General features: G+C 33.9%; 4 protein-coding genes across 4 annotated transcripts; 2 read left to right on the top strand and 2 right to left on the bottom strand.

The window, feature by feature from the left end:
• Nucleotides 1-1,625: 1,625 nt before the first annotated feature.
• LOC143448347 (splicing factor YJU2-like) lies at nt 1,626-6,302 on the top strand. Its single transcript, XM_076948049.1, has 7 exons — nt 1,626-1,769; nt 3,761-3,861; nt 4,370-4,514; nt 4,604-4,735; nt 4,824-5,005; nt 5,133-5,253; nt 5,354-6,302. Exons 1-7 carry the CDS (start codon nt 1,746-1,748, stop codon nt 5,663-5,665), a joined length of 1,017 nt encoding a protein of 338 aa, XP_076804164.1. The 5' UTR covers nt 1,626-1,745; the 3' UTR covers nt 5,666-6,302.
• Nucleotides 6,303-7,250: 948 nt separating this feature from the next.
• On the bottom strand, nt 7,251-12,135 carry LOC143448338 (1-acyl-sn-glycerol-3-phosphate acyltransferase epsilon-like). The gene is made up of 8 exons (XM_076948037.1): nt 11,999-12,135; nt 11,734-11,843; nt 10,055-10,166; nt 9,473-9,634; nt 9,240-9,360; nt 8,853-8,958; nt 8,476-8,682; nt 7,251-8,381 (listed from the first exon to the last, which is right to left on the bottom strand). The coding sequence occupies exons 1-8, from the start codon at nt 12,097-12,099 to the stop codon at nt 8,143-8,145; spliced, it is 1,158 nt and encodes a 385-aa protein (XP_076804152.1). The 5' UTR covers nt 12,100-12,135; the 3' UTR covers nt 7,251-8,142.
• An 8-nt stretch (nt 12,136-12,143) lies between these two features.
• On the bottom strand, nt 12,144-14,986 carry LOC143448356 (large ribosomal subunit protein bL21m-like). Its single transcript, XM_076948061.1, has 5 exons — nt 14,821-14,986; nt 14,379-14,527; nt 13,324-13,487; nt 12,870-13,026; nt 12,144-12,662 (listed from the first exon to the last, which is right to left on the bottom strand). The coding sequence occupies exons 1-5, from the start codon at nt 14,961-14,963 to the stop codon at nt 12,601-12,603; spliced, it is 675 nt and encodes a 224-aa protein (XP_076804176.1). The 5' UTR covers nt 14,964-14,986; the 3' UTR covers nt 12,144-12,600.
• Nucleotides 14,987-15,979: 993 nt separating this feature from the next.
• Nucleotides 15,980-22,752, top strand: LOC143451273 (uncharacterized). Its single transcript, XM_076951716.1, has 4 exons — nt 15,980-16,100; nt 19,200-19,379; nt 19,654-19,770; nt 22,675-22,752. The coding sequence occupies exons 1-4, from the start codon at nt 16,098-16,100 to the stop codon at nt 22,693-22,695; spliced, it is 321 nt and encodes a 106-aa protein (XP_076807831.1). The 5' UTR covers nt 15,980-16,097; the 3' UTR covers nt 22,696-22,752.
• Nucleotides 22,753-23,183: the final 431 nt, after the last annotated feature.

Genomic DNA, 23,183 nt, shown 5'->3' with positions numbered 1-23,183 from the left:
AGTGCATGGCAATGTGATGCATTTGTATACTACTTCCTTGTTCATGACTTTAGCTTTAAAACTGAAAATAGTTATTTTGAAGGAGCAGATCAATTTTTATGATAACCCACTGACCCAAACTGCTACATTTTTCATACGGTATTAAAATAAATCATGTTTTTAAAATTTCAACAACAAAAAATGCCATGGAAATTTTTTTTGTTATTGACTGAAAATGATTAACAACTGGGAATGTCCCAGCCAAACCATAATTTATGGTAAGCCTAGTGATGAGACGTTACAGTTTGGGTCTGAGGGAATTAATTTAAACTTTTAGCCCGGCTGAAAAGTATGACAGTTTTAGACTAGAAATCATGCATGCAAAGACACAAATCTTCGCATGATGACGTACACTGAAGTCTAATTGTTTGTTTATGTAATTAATTAATCTAATTAATAAATTAATGTTGATAAACTTTGTTCGTGTAGGTGCCACACTTTCCACTATAGACTGCTAGTTCAACTTAGAGTTCATTAAAAATTTAGTAGGCTATGTCAATAAAATTTAAAATTCGCATAAATTTCAATTCACAGCTTAGCTTAATTTAGTTACGGGAAGCAAGAGTTTGGGTCTGAATAGTTTCAGATTGATTTCGACTTTTGAAAAGTTAGCCTACTTTGTCATTTTAAATTGAAAATTAGGCTAGCATATAGCCTAAGCTAGGGTACTGGATTTCAATATAGGCTACTGACCTAATTGGCAATTGCTGTATTGGTATTTCCTACCTTCCTACCCTACCCGGCTGCAGGTGCAAGTGTCTTGGCCTACTTCAGTGGACGTTTAATGAAGTTGCTTTTTCTAAATTCGATAACTTGCAGCATTCGGATAAAATAGTCTAATAATCTATCAAAATATAGGCCTAGGCCTATAGACGCTGCCAAAATTTATTCCATTCACTATAGAATATTTCAGCACTAAATTTGAATTGAGACAAAAATTTTTCAATTGTGTTTTCAACCTAGTTGCGAGTAGGCTGCTATCATCTTGTAAAACTTTTCCAGTCTTTCGTCTGTACTGCACAACAAACATTTAAACAATAGCCTACTTGTACCCAGCAACAGTCAAATGAAACGCCACGTTAGACTGTTTCAGATAGCCCGCTAGGTTCTGCAATGTTTCCCTTCAATGCAAAAAAAAATCTCAAAATTACCATGGCAGATGCTTTTGTTTTTCTTCATTTTTATTCTTTGGTTAGCAACATTCGACTGTAAATCAATATATATAGTATTTGCCATATTTTTAACACATTATTGAACAAAGCTGATGCCGGTGAAACAAGTGAAAATTTACATTGTAGGCGTTATATGGCGTGTGCAAATAATTTCATAGGGAGAGTTCTGCTAGGTCATAAGTCACATAATATACCTGCTTTCATCTGTAGCTATGATGATATTTTTAATTTTTTTTACACGTTAAGTGCCGAAGAAAGAAAGGAAATTTAACCTCCAAAATTTTCCTTCACCTTTGCCAATGTCTAGCACAGACTCATAGCATATGGGAATAAAATATACCTAGCAATGACTTTTCCGCATAGATATTATAGAAACACTTTTATACAATATCTATGCTTTTCCAGAAACGATTTTGTCAATGGGACTGTCCCCTTCAGGAGATATATGGTGTTATTTTTTTGTGTGAAGTATATTTGGCCGAATAGAATTATCTTGAAGGTACTAGAAAATCAGGACCAACATTTTATTCTATCATGTCCGAAAGAAAAGTATTAAACGTGAGTATGAAAGCATAACATCATGTTTCTAATCTATCTTTATGTCATTTGCTCTTGTGTAAGAAGTAGGCTTAGTTTTGACAGTATTGTAATGTTTATTTTTCGCGATTAACTGTGCGGAGCGAAAGTTACGATGCTAACCGTTGTAGTTATAGCACAATAAAACCACATGCTCACAAACATTTAACGAGCAGAAAAAAGTGGCAAAGCCCAAGGGCTTAAAACAAGCAAGTAATTTTTGTAACTATGTAGGGTACGCATCGAAAAGTAACAGTAGTTGATGAATTGTCAACTGCCAAGGCTTACCATCTTGATATGATATAGTAAGACTTTTTCTCAGAATAGACTTAAGCCTACATAATCTCGATCGTAAGCAATAGTGGAAAATGTGACACCTGCGTGCACGAGATTCATCGGGTCTAGTATACAAGTGCACAATCATAAGATGCCTTTGTATTCTAGACCCCAGCTACCGAAATTGTCACGTTATTTGGTTGTGCACTTGCATACTAGACCCGATGAATTTTGTCCTTCCCACAAATAGTCTGATACCAGTAAACAAAAAAAAAACTTAAACAAAGAATTCAAGCTTTATTGCATGCCATTATTCCAAAATTTGAGTCTTTGCATGCATGGTTTTTCTTTTAAAATAGCCTTACTTTCCAGTTTGGGTTAAGTATTGCGGCGGTCAAGGCCACACTAAGTAGCCTATCCTGAATTTACATAAAAGAATTTTATTAACTTTTTGGAACATTTTACGTTTTTGTTTATCCTGGTGACCTTTTGAAGTATGCTTCGATTAGCACGTGCTGAAGTGAGGATGAAGATGCTTTTTATATTTATTTAAGTTCAGCTTACAACCCACATTTGAAATAGAATTTTTTTGCCATTCTGATTTTGAGTGCTTCCTGGGAAGAACAACGCCTTTTTGAGGCGTCAGAACTTTCAGTTAATAAATTTTCTGTTCACGTTATGTGCCACAGTATATTACTTTACTGCTTGATCGCAAATATTTTGTGCTGAAGACTGTTTTAAGCTATGATACTGTTTTACTCAAATCTTAATTTATTTTAAGCTGACGTTGAAGCAAGCAAACTTGCCTTGATTGTTTAATTTCAAAGTTTTGTGTTCTTGATAAAATTTGGTATGCACCTTACCGAGTCATATATATGTGCAGAATTTTCCATATTGGTTCAGAACTAACTCATACCTTAATCCCACTGATATTAAGAAATTGCACCGTTCCAGATATGCTTGTCTTTCTCCCAGAGCTGAGCAACCGCTCTTTTAAAAAGAGCATTGCTCACACTCTCTCATTCACCGATAAAAAAAAGACAATCGTTTACGAGTGCTTCCATTCTTTTCTACAAAAAGAGCTCATTTAGCTGTTCACGCTTCCACTCTTTTTAGCAATTAAAAATATTTTTACTCATATTAACATATTTTCAAAAACAATTTCGCCTTCTTTGATTGCATTGTAAAACGTATGTCTAATTGTACTAGCTTAATAAATGCTTATTAAAATTTGTTGTAAATATTGGGGAATTTTTTGGAATCTGATATTGAAGAGTTTTGTTTTTGTCATATCTGCCACAAATGTTTAATAGACGAGTAAAGTTTTTAAAACCTTCATAACTGTAGGCGTTGTTGTTTAATATAATTCTATATTCTTCACTTTCAAAGCATATAGGCCCATCTATTAAGTTATAAAAATAACGGCAACATGAAGCAAATTATGACACTATGATGACAACTAGTTGTTTGAGCAAAAAAAGGATGATGACCAGATAATCTTTAAAAAAGAATGCACTCATGGATTTGCTCCTAATTTGAAAAGAGCATCACTCTCGACATCGCTCCTGCAGTTGTGCCCAGCTTTACGTTTCTCCTTACCAAATTGCCTTTCTTCAACAATTAATTTGCCAGCAAAATTATCAGTTTTAAAGTATATATATGTATTCTGATATAAGATATATTGTTGTTTTATATAGAAATACTATCCTCCAGATTATGATCCATCAAAGATTCCGAAGCTTAAGAGGGCAAAAGACAGACAATACGTGATCAGAGTGATGGCCCCATTTAATATGAGGTTTGCCTTTTAAAATATAAAACAAAATTCATTAAACAGAGGTTCCCTAAGGATATGATGCAGCTCACTGTTGCACTGACTGGTGGTCCCAAGAACATCGTGAGCTCCAAATTTTGTAAGAAGAGCAACCTCATAAAAATAAGAGCCAGACCTAGTAAATTAAACAATATTCGAAGGTGACAAAAGTTGCATTCCCCATTGATTAAATTATTTTTAATCAAAATTACTGTGCTGGAAACTTACAAAGTTTGGGAACCACTGCATTAAATCATTTGCATTATGCATGTCTTTAAGATTAACATGTATTTAATAAAATAAACAAATTTAGCATTCTTTGTATTACTTCTTCTCAAATTCTTTTATGCTATCATAAAAATGCACATATATCTGTATAAAGTTTAATTTGCAATACAGTATTTTAAAGAGAAGCGTTTACTAGTCTACTAACATTAGGCTATAATCTTTGTGCCAAATTAATAGCTATTATTTTATGTGCAATATTATTCAGGTGCAAAACCTGTGGAAACTATATATACAAGGGGACTAAATTTAATGCAAGAATGGAAACAGTCCAGGATGAAAATTTTTTAGGATTACGGATTTATAGATTTTACATTAAATGCACAAAATGTGTCGCAGAAATTACTTTCAAGGTAAGTAAATACTGTAAGTATATGGTGCCAGGGTTCAATTCATTTATTATTCATTGTTATTATTCATTTATGTGTAAAACTTTGTTAAGACTGATCCTGAAAATATGGACTACTCAATGGAACATGGGGCCACGAGGAACTTTGAAGCTGAAAAACTTATTGATCAAGAGGAGAAAAGATTGCAAGCAAAGCGAGAGGCTGATGAAGCAAATCCCATGAAGGTTCGCATAGAAATGTATTTGTTTGTATTTGTTTTCAAAGCACAGTTTTGAAACATATCCAACCTTTATAACCATTGCGATGTCTTAGATGTTGGAAATTAGAACAAGGGACTCTAAGCGTGAAATGGAGATGATGGAAAGCTTAGAAGAACTCCGTGAGCTAAATCAACGACACGCAGGAATAGACTATGATGGAATGTTGCGAAATCGCCAGGAAACAGAAGAAGAAAGAGTTGCAAGAGAAAAGGAAGAAGAGAATGAAGAAATCAGGTAAAAACTTAAAGCATGTTTTCATGTTTGATTTCAATCCGAGTTTTATGACAACTACTTCGGATAACTTAATGAAAATACATGCTGTTTTTTCTGAGCTGTCCAATACCTAATTTTCTGGGTTTAGAAAAATTTTTAACAACCAAATGATAAGAAGATTGCAAGATGACAGTGATGATGAAGGCCCTACTACAAGTACAGCTGCAAATGTTTCAACTAAGAGACCGGCTTCCGATTTATTGGTAGATGTACGTAATACATAATGCATTTTTGACTAATTTTTCTCTGCTTTCTCCTGAAATAATGTCAAACTTTTCAAAATATAAACGTTATGTTTATACTTTACAGGAAAACAAACCATCAACAAGTGCCCCGAAGATTGCTAGAAAGGATGAGAGAAAGAAAACTGCCGCTTTGCTTGGAATAGTGCGCAAGAAAACAAACCATACTTTAAATTTAGAATCAAAACCTGAAAAAGAAGTTGGAGAAACAGGAAGCAATCCCCCAAATTGCAAAGATGAGAGTTCAGAGGGAAGCACAACTGAACCAGCTATAAATCCCAATACCATAGTTTTAGATCTCAAATCAAATACCAGTGGCGGTTTGGGTTTATTGGGGGGTTATGGAAGTGGCTCCAGCAATGGATCTGATTCAGACTGATAACATACCAATTGGCTAACAGTGTGCTTCATTTGCTCAATATTCATCATTTCATATTAATAACTGAGCAACAAAGCAATAGATTTTAGTGCTTTGTCTCCAAGTATTCTTAACCTGGACAAATGTAAAGGAGTAATGTGTACTTCAGCACTGAAATTGTGTTGAATATCTCAATATTTTGTGGAGAAGTTTTCTGTATTTTGTATGTCAGAGAGTTGAGGCAATGTCTGTACAAGTTTTATCAATAAATATTGAGGATGCACCGGTTGGATCAATCGCCTAAATCAAGTTGTTCTCAATCGGGAATAAGATACATACCGCTGGTTGTCTGCAATAAAGCTTCTCACATTGCTATTTTTACCAATTTTTTTGTACTGTGTTGAAAATATGATTATGATTGATAAGGGATGAAAAGAAAGCAGAAAACAAGCGGTTGTTTTGATATAATTGGTCACAAGAAACACATCGAATGAGCTGGCATTTAAGTGAAGATCGATTGTTTTGTAGTCAGCCTGTCTATAAATGATCTAAAGTAGCCTTCAGGAAGTGTGTACTGTGCACGTACGTCATATCAGCTCGTGACCATACTGCATTTGGTAACGATCTGTGTAGTACAAGTAAATGGTGAAGTAGTGTGCCTTCCACTGTAGCAACTTGGTAAATAGGAAATTAATTTATTTTTTCTTTAGTTGTTATTTTAGAAAGTTGATTTGAGAAAAAAGAAATGTTAAGAATAGTTTAACGGTATCAATGACCAAACCTTACTTCAGTAGTTACATACGGCACAATTTTTATACTGTTCCTACCTGTATACAAACACTTTTTTCTGTTGTAGAAATGGGCCCAGAGAAAAGGCATGGAAAAGTTTTAGCTTTAGCGCAGCCTCAGTATTTATTGCCTTAGCTTTTATGTAATGGACTACAGGTTTTTCTTTTTTAAACATACCCAGCCAATTTTTTAGAAAAACATAACCAAATACTAAGCATAATAATAGCCAGGCATGTTTATTCAAACGTGCACAAGTCGTATCCTTGCTTTTGCAAATACACATATCTGTCTGGCAATTATATTCGGTAGTGATTTTAGTATAGTTGTATTGCATTCTATGTGCCTATACATCCTTACTTTTTTATACATTTCATAATTTTAGCCTCAAACTTGCAGACTGCTATACATACATTGCTATACTGTACTATCCACTCCAGCCTTATCTCCAAATTTCATTCGCCTAAAATCATTTATGTCTAACATCAACTAACCAAAATGTTGTGCAAGTTTTCTTTAAAGTAATCAAAATTTGTATAAACTTATTCTTTAAATTCCATCAAAATTTGTATGAAGGTTTTTGAATAACTTTTTATTTAAATAATATCAACATTTTGATTGAACATAGCTGCTCTAAAACCCTTGGTATACTTCATAATATACCATATTCGTTATATTACAAAAAAAACTTGTTTTACAAATACTATGAGCGCTAGGTTTTATAGTGTACTCTAAGGAATGATGTGTATTATTAACCTGCTGTAGTAAGTGCATATAAACCGAAAAAGGGTGCACAGTATAGTACAAACAGTAACACAGCTACATTTTATATGGTGTTTACTTCATATAATTAGCTAAGGAAAACACAAAATACTACAATTATAATGGTTTGAGATGATCACAGTTAACAAAATCAATTTACTGTTAAAGTTTGTGTATTGATGATACCATTAATAATACTTCGTCAAAAAAATTGATAGTACAACAAAACGCCAAGCATCCTACTATCAGATCAGATCTTTTTTAATAAAAACAATTATACACAATCACAGGTAAATAACATCTAACAAAAAAAGAAAATCTATTTAATATCACAAGAGCGTAGACAATAGATTTCAGCATTTATCTGCAAATGTATAAATGATTAAATGTTGAACTACTTGTGAAATCTAAAGGTCAATGCACGAAATTTCCATGGCAACCTTGATTTTTGACAACAAAGGGCTTGCTTTATAATTTAATCAAAAAAGTACAGTTCTGAACGATTGAGTGAAACAAATATTACCACATTACAATCCCAGTCCATTAAGATGCATTAAATATGAATGAAAAAATGCAACTGCACATTGGTATTTTTAGGAAATGAAAAACAGATATTTTTGGCTGTATAATAAATCAATTGGCTATTGCACTGTACGAGAACACATTAATTCCTTGGCCACATTATTTTGCAAAAATAACCATGCAAATAAGTATCAGTGACAATAAACACTTTTAAGAATACGAAATACAACACACTTATTTATTACTGAAATCTACACAACAAAAACAAAAGTACTGCAAAAAGAACTGCGTAATGTGTATACAACATTGAACTACCATATCTCCACGTATAGTGGCAAAGTGAATCTCTTTTATATAATCTCTTGAACATATTATCCATGTAACTTGGCAATTTTCTTAATATTAAAATGTTATATAATTCAGAACACTTATTTAAAAAAGAAATGAGCGTACAATACACAAAAAAACATCCCTATTGTGCATGTAAATAAATACATCCATCTTCCTAAAAGAAAATACAAACTAAAGGCATTTACAAGGACAAAAGCAGCTGCAGCAGGAAATGTATATGACAACGGCAATTTGCTTCTTTTCCCTAGTTTATGGCGCTGTTGTTTGTTTCTGTTTGCACTATTGTTACCATCAGTTGCGCCATTGCTCACTTCATCTATGAAAATTATGTTAGTATAGCATCTGATAGACAATTTCAACACTATAAAAATTTATTGAAAAAACGTAAAATTATATTGTAACAAATGTACCCAGATTATAGAAATCTCGTAATATATTCTCTTTGATTTCAAATCGCCCATGAAGCCACTTCATAGATGCGGTAGCACGATCAGTTTCTTTGATAGTATTTATTTTATGCAGAGCATCATCAACTGGTATTCTTTCAAAATGTATGTAAACACGTTTACATTGACCTGCTAAAAACTGCAAAGCTGAAGGAGGTTGTGGTCTCATATCTACAGAAAAATACAGTAACTTAAACATGTTAATATAAGCGATAAAAATAAGCTAGGTTGAAATTAGACAAAAACAGACAAAACTAAATCTTTCATCTTAACCAACTTTGTAGTTATTCAACAAAATAGACCAAAGGCTGCACCACCAATGCATTACATTTTGTAGTCACCTTTGCCAGATGTATCATAAATGACTGTGATATCATAAATAGCATGAATGTACGTATTAAGTGAATTGAGGGCCGAATCAAATGCTTTCACTCTTGGAGTTAAAACCTGCCAAAAATGTGCAACTAAGACTAAAAGTGTCGCTTTATGCATACTTTCTGCATAGACAATACCATTACCAAAAATCTCTATAGATTTAAGTTTGTTTGAGGCAAAATCTACATTGTTCCAAATAAAAACACAAAATATAAAGTTACACTTTTTCCACCATTTAAAACAGTTACGTGGTAACATTCATATGTTTACACCTTCAACAAAGTGAAGCAAAGAAATGGGAGATATTTACAAACGTTAAAGTTGAAAATATATTAATAATGCGAACAATAAACCTGAGTCAATGGTGTTAAACCACTTTTGATGGCGAATGATTGGCTCTTTTCCAAAATATCTTTTCTCTTTGAATTAAACCGGGTGCCTTCTGGATACACCAGGAAATAAAGGGAAGCATTTCTGCAAGAAAGAGCGTAGAATAAATGCTGTAGTAGCTGCACAAGTAAATGTTTTTTAATATAAAAAGAAAATAAAGTGCTTTAAATTTTACAAATAGATATTTTGTAATCACCTTTTAATCAATTTCTGGAGTATCTCAGACATATTTCTGTCATTATACTGCCCATCACGTCTCACGAAAACACCACCATGTATTCCAAATCCAAAGCCATACAGTGGGTAATACTTTAGACTGTTTTTGAAAACATACCTCATATTACCGACCATTCCTTGTCTGAAAATAAACAGTAAGTTATGGAACTGCAGATTGTAATTTGGCCTAATCATTTTCTAGGATTGTGCTGACAGCGTTTTCACTAAACAAAGCTTGACTCCCTTATTAAGCCAAACGTTAACTTGCTGTGAAAATAAAGAAGTATGTTGTGGCTAGAGAATTATTTTCAAAATAACTGAAACATTTATATTATTTTGTAAAATTTGTTTTTAACCACAAGTTTAGTTATTTCCACATTTATCATGTAACGCTTGACCCTGTTCGACGCTTTACGTCAGTAACGGTTTATTTTTCTTATGCGTTAAAAAGCAAAATGTCACTAAACGTGAAAAGCGGTACGTACAAAATATGTATTATGGAGCCTGCACATACTTTGATACATTATGAAATGTTTATATCACTTGGTATATCTTTTTTAACCTCAAGGCAATAAAGTCTGCAACAATCCAATCCAACAAGCTTTGGTGATTACTTATGACCAGAGCATTTTCTACAGTCTGTGGAATGTTTCCCTTAATAAAAACCTCAACGCCTGCAATAGAGGAAATTACTTCTCAACAAATATCGTTATTTGAACAATGGTAACAAACAACTAGAAAGTATATATTCCATACATGTCAGCATTGGTTAATGCAAAAACATTTAGATATATGAAATGACAGTCTTCGATGATTGCCATAGCATTACCAATAGTAATGCAGTAGAATTCGGTTAATACATCCAACAGCCTATTACATCCAAATTGCTTGGGACAAAATTGTCTTTCTCATTCCCCATTATAAAAAAAAACTGTTAATACATCCAGCTACCGTGTAGTACCGTGATTTCCAAAGTATTGGTTGTGGCAAGACGATGCAAATGATTGTTTGTAATAAAATACCTTGTTTTATAGAAAGTTGACCACACTATCACTCCTTGTCTGTACTGCCTAAAATCATCCATAAAATCATTATTCATTTGTATGTTAAAATACGCTGTTTGAGGCTTGGGTCGCAGGATGTTACCAAACTCAGATTTGGGTAATGCTCAAAAAAGTTTGCAAACCGCTGGCTAAGTACATCCAATTTCAATCCATAATGCAGGAAAACTATTCTTCAAAGGGTTCATTATTATTTTTATTGGATTTTCGAGCCATTGGCTGATAAGGGGTTTAGCAGCAAACACAAACAATTGTAGCAAGCATATAGATTTACAATGGCACATTAACGATGATGGCGACTGTTTGTCCCAAAGGTGGGCGGTTGATTTGAGAATGCATGCTTGCCCGGGACATTTCATCCTCTTCTGGGCTTATCGGCTACCCTATCCAATAGGGCTCTTTGAGTATAACAGCTGGAGGTGACAAGACTGCAGGGCTATCGATTAAGTGCCTCGATCATGCAAACACCCTTAGAATAGAACCCGAGAATCAAACATAACGGGTTTATTACTGCACAAATAATGGCTTATTATAACGAAAACCTCATAAAACAAAAATATGAGCGATGACCCTCTTAGGAAGACATTTCCACCTAAAAAAACTCGTTGTGAAGATTTTCCTGTGTTATTTACAAACAATATATTGATTGCATTTTCACCTCCGGGGGTTAGTTTAGGTCAGGGGTCGGGAACCTTTTTGGCGAAGGAGCCATGAAAGCAACATATTGTTAATTTTTATTTCCGTTAGAGCCATATAATATTTTTCAACACTTAATGCAACTAACGTGTGCATTTTTAAGCAAAACCAACTATTTTAGACAACGGTAAATGTCTGAATTTACTCTTTAATAACATGCTAATTACTGTTAATGCGATTTCTGGTGCTGCATGGTACAGAAATTACAAAACTACAAATAACAGAAAAGTTTTATTCGTAACAATTGTGCTAAGAAATGCCAGCTTAGATTTATCTGCGAGCCAGATGCCGTCATCAAAAGAGCCATATCTGGTTCGCGAGCCATAGGTTCCCGACCTCCGGTTTAAGTGCAGGTTAAAGAAAAAAACAGTAATTACAATCACTGCTTATTACATCCAAAATTGGCTTGTCCCGAGATGGATGTGTTAACTGAATTCTACTGTACTAATTTGTTGCATTTTAACCAAAAATGCTTTTTGCTTACCAGTGCAGTGTTCAAAGAAGAAAACTATCATTCTTTGGTACCAGCCCCATAATCTATCTTCAACCTTGTGGAACCATGTGATAGGTAAAAATGCCGATACAACTATCCAGCTACCAATAAAAACAAAGCAGGTTAGACCGGGCATGACTTCACAACAACAACTTCATGATATAGTGCACTCAATGGGATTAAACTGCATTGATTTAGAACAACCACTAAAAAACAAAAGTTCTTTTGAATCATTAGGAAACTTAAAATTACATACCTCCATAATATAATGGTGTACGGTACCACAGATGTTGCAATGATAAGCACATACAAAATTACCAAAAATGATGAAATTAGTTTGCTCACAAAATTTGCCATGTGGTGGTCAGAGTAATATAGCCATAACTTATAAAACTTAAAAGCTGAAAAAAAGCCACATTCAATGAAGGTGGTTGGTATAAGTACAGTTTTAATTTTAATTTTGTAATGGTGGTACAGTGTAAAATTAAATACTCAAAAAGTTTAAAAAACGATCTATAGAAGTGTGTGGCCATAATTGTAACCATGGTTTAAATTGAACATGTACAAATGTGCATGCATTGAACAATGGCTATGAATAGTAATCAGCTGTGAGCTACTTTTATCAACCATCAATTAATTACGTTAACTAATTCTGGGACGAAGTGAAGGGAATTCGGTAAAAACAAAAGGAAACGCATATCAATTTCAAAAAGACTGTTCCAATGCAGCGGCTAGGGTCCATTTTCTGATTTTTCAGGGAAGTACTTGCAAACTTGGTCTTCAATGATGGGATACTTCTTTTGAAACTTGGAGTAAGATCCCATTATTTTTGTAGTGACTGTTTTAGATGATTTGATGCTATAAATTCGAGTATACTTCAACACAATTTATACGAAGCACGGTGTGTGAGGGTGTGTAAACTATAAAAGAAAAACATCAAAGTTTCCACTTCCATTTAGTATATAGCAAAGATGTTAATTGTTGTAGCTCTGTCCCAGTATATATAATTATATACAGTTACGTAGAATTAGTAAAAGTAACAAAAAATATATTAAAATTAACAAGTTTGTTGTGTAAGTATGCGAATCAAATTAAAAATTATTGCGCCAACATAAACTGTCACTTACTATACTTCTTTTCAAAACTTTTTTTTCTTCGAAAGTATTGAATAACTTTATCCACACCAGGTGTCTTTTCAATTACTGTTGCTTCAATTTTAACCAAACTGCGTTTAAGTAGGGGACGGCCAACCAATGTAAAATCCTCTCCTCCCACCAAAAGGACCTTGTAAAAACAAAGCACTTGTGATGACAACAATCTGTATGCGTTATTTATAAGTTAGGTAAGCACTTGTAGTCATCCCAACACGGTTTTATTAAATGACAGAAAAAAATAACCAAAAAAGAAATATGTTGGAACATGTCTTTATTAAATATACAAAACCAATAATAATTGGATCCATAATAATGGTGTAAACTATTCACACTTTTATTTTAATAGCCAACATCAACACAAAGCGAATTTGTACTTAGCTTTTAACCAAATTTGTACTTAGCTTTTAACCAAATTTAGAGCATGCACCTTCTCTAGTCTGATTTTGTCACCAACATTGGCAGACATAAAGCCATCCGTGCGAATGAGGTCGTAGTCCGTAACTTTGTATTGTTTCCCTGCCACATAGACAACAGCGAAAAGTCGGCCTCGGCTAACATTTGTGATGCAATCAGCAACCGTTTCAGCAATAACTGCAAAACAATAAATTATACACTCCCTCACTGTAGGACATAACCTTGGAATGAGGTGTGTTTTTAGCAGTAACACCTAGCTAAAAAATTTTTAAAGCGTTATAGTCAAAACTAACAGATGATTAGCAACTTATGATAAATTTTAAAATATAGGAACTGAGAAAATGGGCTGTCGATGTTTGCAACAGAAATAACACACAGCCACAATTGGTATTTCTAATTGCAATTTGTTTTAAACAAACATATTGCCCTGCTGGTTGTCATACAGCATAAGCTAGACCAGTTTCTTTCAACCTTTAGGAAAATGGTTTTCACGTCTTTTTTACAAATGTCGTCTACAGGACCAACAAGCTGTGATAAGAAATAGTCGTAAAAATTAAAACACTCTCTCGACAATCAAATGCAATAGAACATTTGCTAAATAATAATGAACACAATCTGATGATTTATATATTTATACTAGTTGCAAGAAAAAAGATGTAAGCCAATTTAAACAAAGAAAAAGAGTATATATACCTGCAGCAATTCCTATTGCCTAATATTTTTGTAAAATGCTTTAAAAATTACATACATGTCTAAGTATCTTGAAAGTTTAATGATTGTACCAACGTTTACATAATTTTAAACGTATTTAAGGGCAACAATAACCTCAAATTCTCTTGAAAAATATTTCGAGCTATTTATTACTCCCAAAAGGAATGTTAATTCTGGTCTTAATTAATCGATCATAAGCCAATATATGAGCTCAAGGCATCTGGTTATATGACTACAAAAGCTTGCATTTAGCTTTGTATGATTTATAAATGAGAAATTTTTGAACAAGACTAATTGAATTATGGACAATTTCCAAGCAAACTCTGCAACCAGTGCCAAAAAGTAAAAAATACTAACTGTTATGTTCTTCTTCAGAGATAAGTTCTGGAGGTTCTGGAAAAACATATCGGTCGTATGCAGAAGGTACATTCAAATAATCTGCTTCAGTTGCATCAAAGTGTTGCTTTCTTAAAGGGCATCCAAGATAATTTTTGCTGAATGTAATTCTAGAGAGTTTGAAACAGCTGGGTTATACTTTGTTGTAATAAACATATTTTAACAAATGTTTCAGGAAGAAGGCGATGCAATGTACTTAAGGTAAAAAACTATGATGTTTCATAACCAAAAACCATACATTAAGCTCTATCATTACATAACCCAATCACTAGTTCCATACTGAAAGAAATGAGTTCAAATGGCTTATATATGTATAGATCTTATGATATTTGTGAAATCATTACACTACATCATTACCAATAAATGTTATCAAGGTACTGAAAAGCAAAAATAACTTAGGTACTTGTTATTTGAGTTGATACTTCGGCTGTTGTATTTCTCAAACCGTGAAACACATGACAGGTGATCAAATGTAGAAGTACTGAAACTTTTTCCACATAGGCATCTAATGTTGCAAATTCTACCAAACATACTACTAATAATCATTATAATTATGGCAGATTCCTTATAGCCCTAGAGAAAACAAGAGGTATAAAAAAGTTTGCAGCATATGTACCATTTTGTATTTTATTGTTTATTTTTCACCATTGACTGTGGTGAGCAAAAAGTATGGTGCTAAACTCGTTGTAGAATGGTCAGTCAAGAAGTACAGCCATTAACATTCAACAAAGCCCTGAGGATTTAAAAAATACAATGTGTAAATTACTGTACTGCAGTGCCACAACAACGGAAGATTAACATGGCCACCAAACCTAGAAGACGTTTATATTAAAACTAAACTAAACCGGTGGCGGATCTAGAGGGTTCAGCTGTTGCAAAACACCTCTCAGCCTCAGAGAATGACCTGTTTTAAATGTCATGCTATTATCCCTCTCGTATCGCCATTAATAATTTTAATTATAAAATGTAAAAGAGCATGCTGCCTAAAATGGGAGAAAAACGCCCTCGCTGTTTTGTTACCTCGACCTTAATACACTAAATCCTGCAACAATAATAACAGAAGATCCCGATTAGCACGATATAAACCGGACAATAACACAACTTGACCAAGGAATAAAGGAATATGTATGTATGCTATTTCTGTTTTACTCTAATCCGTTCCTTGAAAGTTAAAACATAGATTTTATCTAATTGAAATTTATAATACCAAATAACTATAATCAACTTATAACACTATCTTCTAAATATAATCTTTCTTCTAAAGTTTTTGATAGATTTCTTTTCTGTCATTGCAGTATTCACCAGCAAAGCTTTTGTGCAAAATCTGTGAAGTTTGATCATGTGGTATCGGTGATCACAGACTGCATTACATTTATTAAAAAAAAGAGATCTAAAAAACCGCATATTCAAGCAAGTTCTCAAAGAGTTTGATGCTGGCTATGATGATCTTCTTTATTTCTGTTCTGTTTGTTGAACGAGTTGTGGGAATATGCTTGAGCAACAACATAGTAATACCAATGCTTATAAGATGTCTATTAAGTTGCAATTGCAACAACTTATATGTTGGTATGTATAAGATATCTATAGATAAATTGTACACACCACTGCCACCTTGTGGTTAGTGTAAGTCTTGGGCAAGTTAGTTTTGGTTTTCTTTTCCTCTTGAAGAACAACGGCAAAATGGTAGGTGTAAAGGCAATTTTTTATCTTATTACATCTTGAAACGGGGTTATTTTAATTGAAAGAGTAAAGTTGGTAAATGCGTCCATTGCAGTATTCGTGTATATAAGGAATAGAGTGATTTTTTTCTGATTACAAACATTTTATTAAATTGTGTTAAGGATTAGGCTAATTTACTGGTAACCTTCGTAGGTTTATAAAACAAATTTCATTAAAATCGGTAAACAAATCCTGTACTAATTATATTAGCAATGTTATAATTCACATTTCTCTAGTGTATTTTAGTTTTATTGGCTTGGCTGTTGTTGTTTGGAAAGACTGTTTCTAACTAAGTTATACTGTAGGGTGTAAGTTTTTACGAAACTCTTGCCTGGAGTAAATATAAAATAAAACCCTTTTTGCTACTATCTTTATTTGGCATAAATGTTTCTTTTAAACATACAGACAAATGAGATTTACGTAGGTCTAACTTGCTGACAGATTGTTCTCAAACTTAAATCTTGATTGTGGTTTGTGTTGAACAGAATCAAGCCCATATTGGTTTCTTCCAGGTTTGCAGTTGACATTTTTATTCTATTAATAGTGAAGCCACTCACCCGACTGGATCGTTCGCAGTTCTTGATGAGGAATTATGTGTGCAAAGATGCAAATTTGGTGTGATAACAGGCCAGACTGTAAAGCATGGCAGTTTGCGCTGAGAACTTACGGGTGTCGAAACAAAATTTCTGGTGTGCGTTGCAATTTGTGGTCCAAGCACCTCTCATGTTTTTGCTCGACAAGGTGCAGCCCTTTTTGAGTAGAAAATGAAGAATAAAGCAGGCTAGTAGAAAGGTACATGGCAAATCATGTCATGGTGCAACCGTATGAAACCATGGCAACTGCAAATTCATGTTACACTTCTGTTTTTGTTCAGACGAAACAAAGCACGGTGTTTCCTTTTTAGTAAAGATTGCTGAAACTGACCTTTGGCATACCCATCGAACATAATGCACACTGGCCAGGTCTGCAGAGTCAGTCCAAAGCACACTCGAAAGCTGTACTATTAGATTAAGTAGCGCACTTGGGGTGCATTGATGACCAAAATTATGCACTTAATTAGTGTTGGGCAGATAGACAGACCATAATGGAAAGTAGGGTGCACGCACAAGACTCATCAATATGTATGCCGAACCTTTACACAATTATGCTGATTTATGATAAAAAAAAAGCAGGCAAAGTTAGTTACTCAAAGAGTCAATTTATGGTAAATGAGCTAAGAAATAAGAGTTTATAGTACAAACCATCAAACCAAACTGTGTCTTTGCCTGCACCATTTCTTGTTGAAAACAGCCATATTTTCCAGTTGGACTGATGGAAATTTATAATTAAAGCGAAAACGACAGTAAGAGATAAGGGAATGGAATTACAGTTTATAACAAGTGACCTGGTCTGAGTTGACTGTAAAAGAGCCGTGTTAACATTTTACGTTTACATTAATAATATGAATGTACCGATATTGTCACGTACTGAATTAGGGTTGCCAAACATTTTTCCCGGACATGTCCTGGATTTTAGTGACGTCAGGGAGAAACGTTAAAAATGAGCTACTTCTAGGAGCAGGCCCACTTGCAGACAAAGCTCCTTCTTGGCCTATCGGTTACACCTTTATTCTTGTGATGAAATACTCGCCTTCGACGTGTCACGCATGTTGTTGCATTGTGAAATAAACTAATGTAATATGTCCAATGCAAGCAATACAATAATTAATAAGTAAATAAAGATTTCCTACTACGTGGTTGGTTGGTTGCTTTACAATTGGCTTCATAACTTAACTTTTTTATTGCGATAATCGACGAAACCTTGACATAAGAATCTCAGAGTCCAAGACTTCAATTAGCTTCGATTTTTGTATGTGGAAGTGTATAGATATTTGCGTGAGTCAAAACAATTAAAGGTTAATCATCCCAGTGAGCGCAACAACAACATTCTTGTGGTACAAAAGCCTTTCGCTTCTCATGCGTGGCCAGAGTAATCATTCACTTGACACACCGACCAGGACATGGTTGTTCATGTATTTTTAACTCCAAGCTAGCTAATAAGTAGCAGCCAACGGGTAAGAAAATAATCTGTTACGAACACTCATATATGACGCAACGTCAGTATTATGCTAGTTGGCCCGATGCAAATGCAACAAAAAAGACTAGATCAGGGGTTCTTAAACTTTTTGGCACACGCCCCCCTTGACGGTACCTAAAAAATCCGCGCCTCACCCCATTTCAAAATAAAAAAGCTTTAAACAAAACAACAATTCATTTTCAACTAACTTTCATTAATGTGAAGGATGCAGTTGTTTTTGAGAACGTTTATTTCGAGATAATGCACATCTTAGGTCGGCTTCACAGTCAAGTTTGTTCCTTGGTTTTGTCATTATATTCATGAAAATGACGCTGCAAACGACTTGGTCTCAAAGCGTCGATGCTTAGCTTTTAGTTGCTCATACGTCGTAAACTGATCGGATATTTACAGGTTAATAGCAAAAACATCTGGCTTCCTGTATACATCATAATTGTAATACTAAAGAAAATGCATTCAGTGTAAATTAAGTAAGCAAAATCAGTTGTGTCAATACAAATACAGTAAACGATGCATCGATAATGAACAATATTGGATATTACTATTCAGCTAGAGCAGCCACTAAAAACATGTCGGCGAGCCACAGTTTGCCCATCTTTGTTAAAGACTATACTTGCTAGCATTAGATGTCATCGTTTTCGTTTTGCAGTGTATTTAAGTAGACTAAACTGAGCTAAAGCTTACTGTCTTAGCAATAAATTGCGTTGACTTGCTGTTAACTAACTCTTCGGATTCTATGTCTATTGTTACGTCATAAACGAAATGCTGGCCTAAATAAAAGAAAAAGAGAGAAACGTTCATAAACTTCATACGTTCATGTTCTTGGTAGTCTTCACAATTTTTTTGGAAATTTACGATTCGACTAGAAGAGCCACAAAAAACATGCCGACAAGCCGCAGTTTGCCCACTACTGCATTAGTGTTTAGTTATTTTCTCTGAAAAAGATACTCCATTCAAATTTAACAGTAACATCAATTATTATTCATTTAGGTTAATATTCCCAAAACACGGAAAACTTATTGCAAAAAGAAATGTTGCAAGAGGCATACCTTGCATAAAGTTACACAGTACAAAACTGGCAAAGCTTCACTTTTTGCTCAAGGAAAACGCCGTTATGATAGAAAACAATCTGGTTACGGTGGACAGACCAAGCCTGTTTTTCATAAAAAGGTAACATCTCTATATTTTAATTGTGTACTTAAAATAAAAAATTTATTTCAAAAATTAAATTTTAATAGCTGCACAGTTCAAAAACATGTTTTTTAATACATTGATTTTGTATTGCTTTGGAATTTATTGATAAAACTCACAGGTTAGAACTTGGGATGCATTACTATGATTTTGTCTAAAAAGGACAGGGCATAAATTATAACTTTTCTTAACAAAGATTAATTTGTGTATGTGTCTGTTAACTAAGTTACGAATGATAACATTTGTAATTTAGGCTAAAACCACCAAGAAGATTGTGCTAAGGATGGAATGCACCGTATGCAAATGTCGTAAACAGCTTCCTATTAAAAGGTGCAAGCACTTTGAACTGGGTGGTGATCGCAAGAGAAAGGTACGTTCACCAGTATCCTACCATATAACATCTTGACATGGGCTTGTTGATACTCTGTAGAAAATTGAAAATTTGCTTGACTATCTTACCTGTGGTTTTCAACCTTTCATGGTTCGTGGCCACCTGTTCATCGATTGTAAAACACTTTTTACTTCACAACTGTGTGAGCAGTAGCCTTCACGCCGCTAATTTTGCATAGCAAGCACAAAAACGGGATAAACTTGTGTCCGCTTTTCCTTGTCTTCTACTACAGTACACTATAGCTCACTAGTGAGACATCTGCTCGTGGCCCCTGGTTAGAGACACCCTGATCTTGCCCATAGCTCAGAAATAGAAGTTGGTAATTTACTCCTGGAGGCCAAGTATGGTCTATAACAGAGGCCGGGAATCTATGGCTCGCGAACCAGATGTGGCTCTTTTGATGACGGCATCTGGCTCGCAGATAAATCTAAGCTAGCATTTCTTAACACAATTGTTTGGAATAAAACTTTTTCTGTAATTGTAAGTCGCATTAACAGTAAGAAGCATGTTATTAAAGATTAAATTCAGACATTTACCGTTTCTAAAATTGTTGGTTTTTCTTAAAAATTCACACGTTAGTTGCATTAAGTGTTGAAAAATATTATATGGCTCTCACGGAAATACAATTAAAAATATGTAGCTTTCATGGCTCCCTTAGCCAATAAGGTTCCCGACTTCTGGTCTATAAAGTTATTTCGAACCAAATCTGACACGAGAAAAAGTTTACTTCTACAATGTTCTGGTAGAAAAACAGTATTATTCCAACCAGCATTGCTTTTGCTACGTTCATTGGAGTTTGCTTTGGTTCAACTTTTTTTCCGTTTATTGAGCCTGCCTAACATCTGCATATTGCAGGCCTCGTTGGCTATTGCTTTATTATAATGTAAGAAACTTACCTTGTTTACGGCTGCTGACTTTGTGACTGCGTGTTTGTTACTGCACGTATTGTTTAACTTAATTACCCTTATTTAAGAATGTCTAATGGTTTGTTAAAGAAATTTATGGGATAATGAATTGCCTTGAATATAAGCTACACAAAAAGACATAAGCCTCACTGAATAACCACTGAATACACTAATTTTCATAAGAAAATTTGGATACCTTATATCAAAGGGCTAAGGAACTCCAATATCGATCCAAGTTAATTGAAGTTAAAAAAATCTTCTGTTTTTCCACATGCTCCTTCAGTTCATTATTGTGCTAATTTTAAATACGACACGTATAAACCTTTATTTTATTATAAACATAAAACTAAATATATATCAAAAGTTGTGCTCCCCAATAAAGGTGACACAGAAAGTTAAAAAGGAAATGTCATCTGTGGCGTGTTAGAGGAATTAATCGAATGGTAGAATGATAATTGCTTGGGACCTTGCTAGGCTTGATTCTTTTATCCTGGAGGCAATGGGAAAATAAACAAGTCATGACAACTTAATTTATCGCTTGATTTTTTTTGTGGGTTTTGCTGTAATGCTTATTTGGTTTGGTTAATTGGAACAGTTAAAACGTTTGCACCAAAACATTTAACTCCCTATGATAAACTTTACTCATTGTATAGTTTTGAAACAAAATGTTCCCGTTTCAAGAATTTCCAGAAAAACTTAATGTCAAAAAAATTATTTTCCCAAACCTTTTATATACTGTTTATCTATTGTTAATTAATCAATATACTTTTGATCTTATTCTTTTCAGTTATGGTTTTCAAATACTATGGAGTAGCAATAGCCACAACGATTGCCGTTAAATACTTCATTATTTGCATAACGCTGACTATTTGCTATAGTCTGGTAATGATCGTTTTAAACTATAGCTCACCAACTGAGCGGCTTTTTATGCTAAATTTCTTGATTTCATTCGATTTGACCTAAGTTGTAAAGAAGGGTGATTTGATTTTAATTTGAAAATAGTCAGCGTTATGTAAATAAAATAGGTATTTAACTGCATTTGCTGTAGCCATTTCTACTCCGTGTTATTACTCCCTCAGTCTACCACGAAAAAAACTAACGTTGTGAACCAATGGGGTCAATTTGACCCCATGCTGCATTGTTTTAATTTTGCTGTAGTTCTACGACCTATATGCTTGCATTTCATGCAGGATAGCAAAATAGTACTTCAAACTGTCATTTTTATTAGTTTTGGCATAAGCTTTCACATATACGTTACGTGCTTGATCAGTTAAAATCCTTATGAAATTTTGGTTTACTTCTAAACTAAAATCATTTTGAAGTACTCTTGCTAATAGTACAATCACACATTCCAACAAAAGATGCATAAGCATTAGAATAAACCAACAATTATGTTATGTATAATATATAACAATTAATAATTATGGTGATTTATATACGAAAATCGTCTTGCAACCTCAGTTTTCCGATTGTGATTCCGTTGGGGTCAATTTGACCCCATTGGTTCATGATGCTGCTTTTTTTGCAGACGTAGTAAAAAATGATTTGATTAACTGTGGTTTGTGTTGGTTATACCACCGGGGTATGCGCACAAAGTCAGAAAGTTTCAATGTGCAATCTTTAAAACTAAAGAAATAATCACAAAGTGAAAGTACGATTGGGGTCAAGCCAAATCATCTCTCCTCACCTTATCTTATGTTATAATATTTTTCCAGTAATTATTGCTTTCTTTCATGATAAACTTATTTTGTTGGTTGAATTATTATGTTACCCTACACTACTAAGTTATGACGTAATGCAGGATAAGCAAGCTGGGACATTTGTAGAATAACTCTATTGTGTATGATTGTCAGTAACTGCAACAAAATAATGACAAAAACATTTTTTGCTGTTTTAGTTGGGTGTACAAAAATAGTAACTTTACTTTGGCTAATACATTTATGCGTTTATTTAACTACCATGTTCTTATTGTTTGCAGGGACAAATGATTCAGTTCTAAAATGGCCTTCGTTGCTTTTCGATCCCACCACAACAATAAACCTCTTGAAAAAACTTGTACGGTGTGTTTAGTATTTGTAAAATTAAGCTTTATTAAGGGGCATTTCGGACAAAACAAACTGCTGGAAAGTTATTGGATTTTCGTTCTGTGAAGATTTAATGTTAAATGTTTGCACTCGGCAAACAAAATGCGATATGCAGTCACTGTACAAATCATGCTGTTTAGAATTGTCTGGGTAGATTTTTCCACATACCAGTGAGTGATCTATAGTTAAAATTCAACTTCGATACATTTTAATTTGAGAACACACATCCAAGCGCGATAAGATACTTCATTGCTTGAAATCATTCGAGGGCAATGTTACTACAATTAAACTTGTCTAAATGGCAGTCGTTCGCGCGGAAAGCCTATTGTTTTTTGTAGTATTAAGTCCGGTTAAGTCGTCTTCGCCTAACTCGGATATTTATTTAACTTGCCACCGTTCTTGC

Source organism: Clavelina lepadiformis, chromosome 1 (assembly GCF_947623445.1).
Source record: "Clavelina lepadiformis chromosome 1, kaClaLepa1.1, whole genome shotgun sequence".
NCBI classification, from domain to species: Eukaryota; Metazoa; Chordata; class Ascidiacea; order Aplousobranchia; family Clavelinidae; genus Clavelina; species Clavelina lepadiformis.
This window is presented reverse-complemented; position numbering and strand designations above follow the sequence as displayed.

What these genes read in the sequence shown, in the direction of transcription:
- LOC143448347 (XM_076948049.1), top strand. Translation starts at nt 1,746, where the DNA reads ATGTCCGAAAGAAAAGTATTAAAC. An exon ending in TCGCAGAAATTACTTTCAAG is followed by an intron (nt 4,515 to 4,603) that starts GTAAGTAAATAC and finishes AACTTTGTTAAG; the next exon opens with ACTGATCCTGAAAATATGGA. An exon ending in GAAGAGAATGAAGAAATCAG is followed by an intron (nt 5,006 to 5,132) that starts GTAAAAACTTAA and finishes TTCTGGGTTTAG; the next exon opens with AAAAATTTTTAACAACCAAA.
- LOC143448338 (XM_076948037.1), bottom strand. Translation starts at nt 12,099, where the DNA reads ATGGCAAATTTTGTGAGCAAACTAATTTCATCATTTTTGGTAATTTTG. An exon ending in TACACCATTATATTATGGAG is followed by an intron (nt 11,844 to 11,998) that starts GTATGTAATTTT and finishes TTTTATTGGTAG; the next exon opens with CTGGATAGTTGTATCGGCAT. An exon ending in ACGAGATTTCTATAATCTGG is followed by an intron (nt 8,382 to 8,475) that starts GTACATTTGTTA and finishes TAATTTTCATAG; the next exon opens with ATGAAGTGAGCAATGGCGCA.
- LOC143448356 (XM_076948061.1), bottom strand. Translation starts at nt 14,963, where the DNA reads ATGATTATTAGTAGTATGTTTGGTAGAATTTGCAACATTAGATGCCTA. An exon ending in AGTATCAACTCAAATAACAA is followed by an intron (nt 14,528 to 14,820) that starts GTACCTAAGTTA and finishes CAAACTCTCTAG; the next exon opens with AATTACATTCAGCAAAAATT. An exon ending in ACAAAATCAGACTAGAGAAG is followed by an intron (nt 13,027 to 13,323) that starts GTGCATGCTCTA and finishes TGTTTTTACAAG; the next exon opens with GTCCTTTTGGTGGGAGGAGA.
- LOC143451273 (XM_076951716.1), top strand. An exon ending in AGCCTGTTTTTCATAAAAAG is followed by an intron (nt 19,380 to 19,653) that starts GTAACATCTCTA and finishes TTTGTAATTTAG; the next exon opens with GCTAAAACCACCAAGAAGAT. An exon ending in GTGGTGATCGCAAGAGAAAG is followed by an intron (nt 19,771 to 22,674) that starts GTACGTTCACCA and finishes TATTGTTTGCAG; the next exon opens with GGACAAATGATTCAGTTCTA.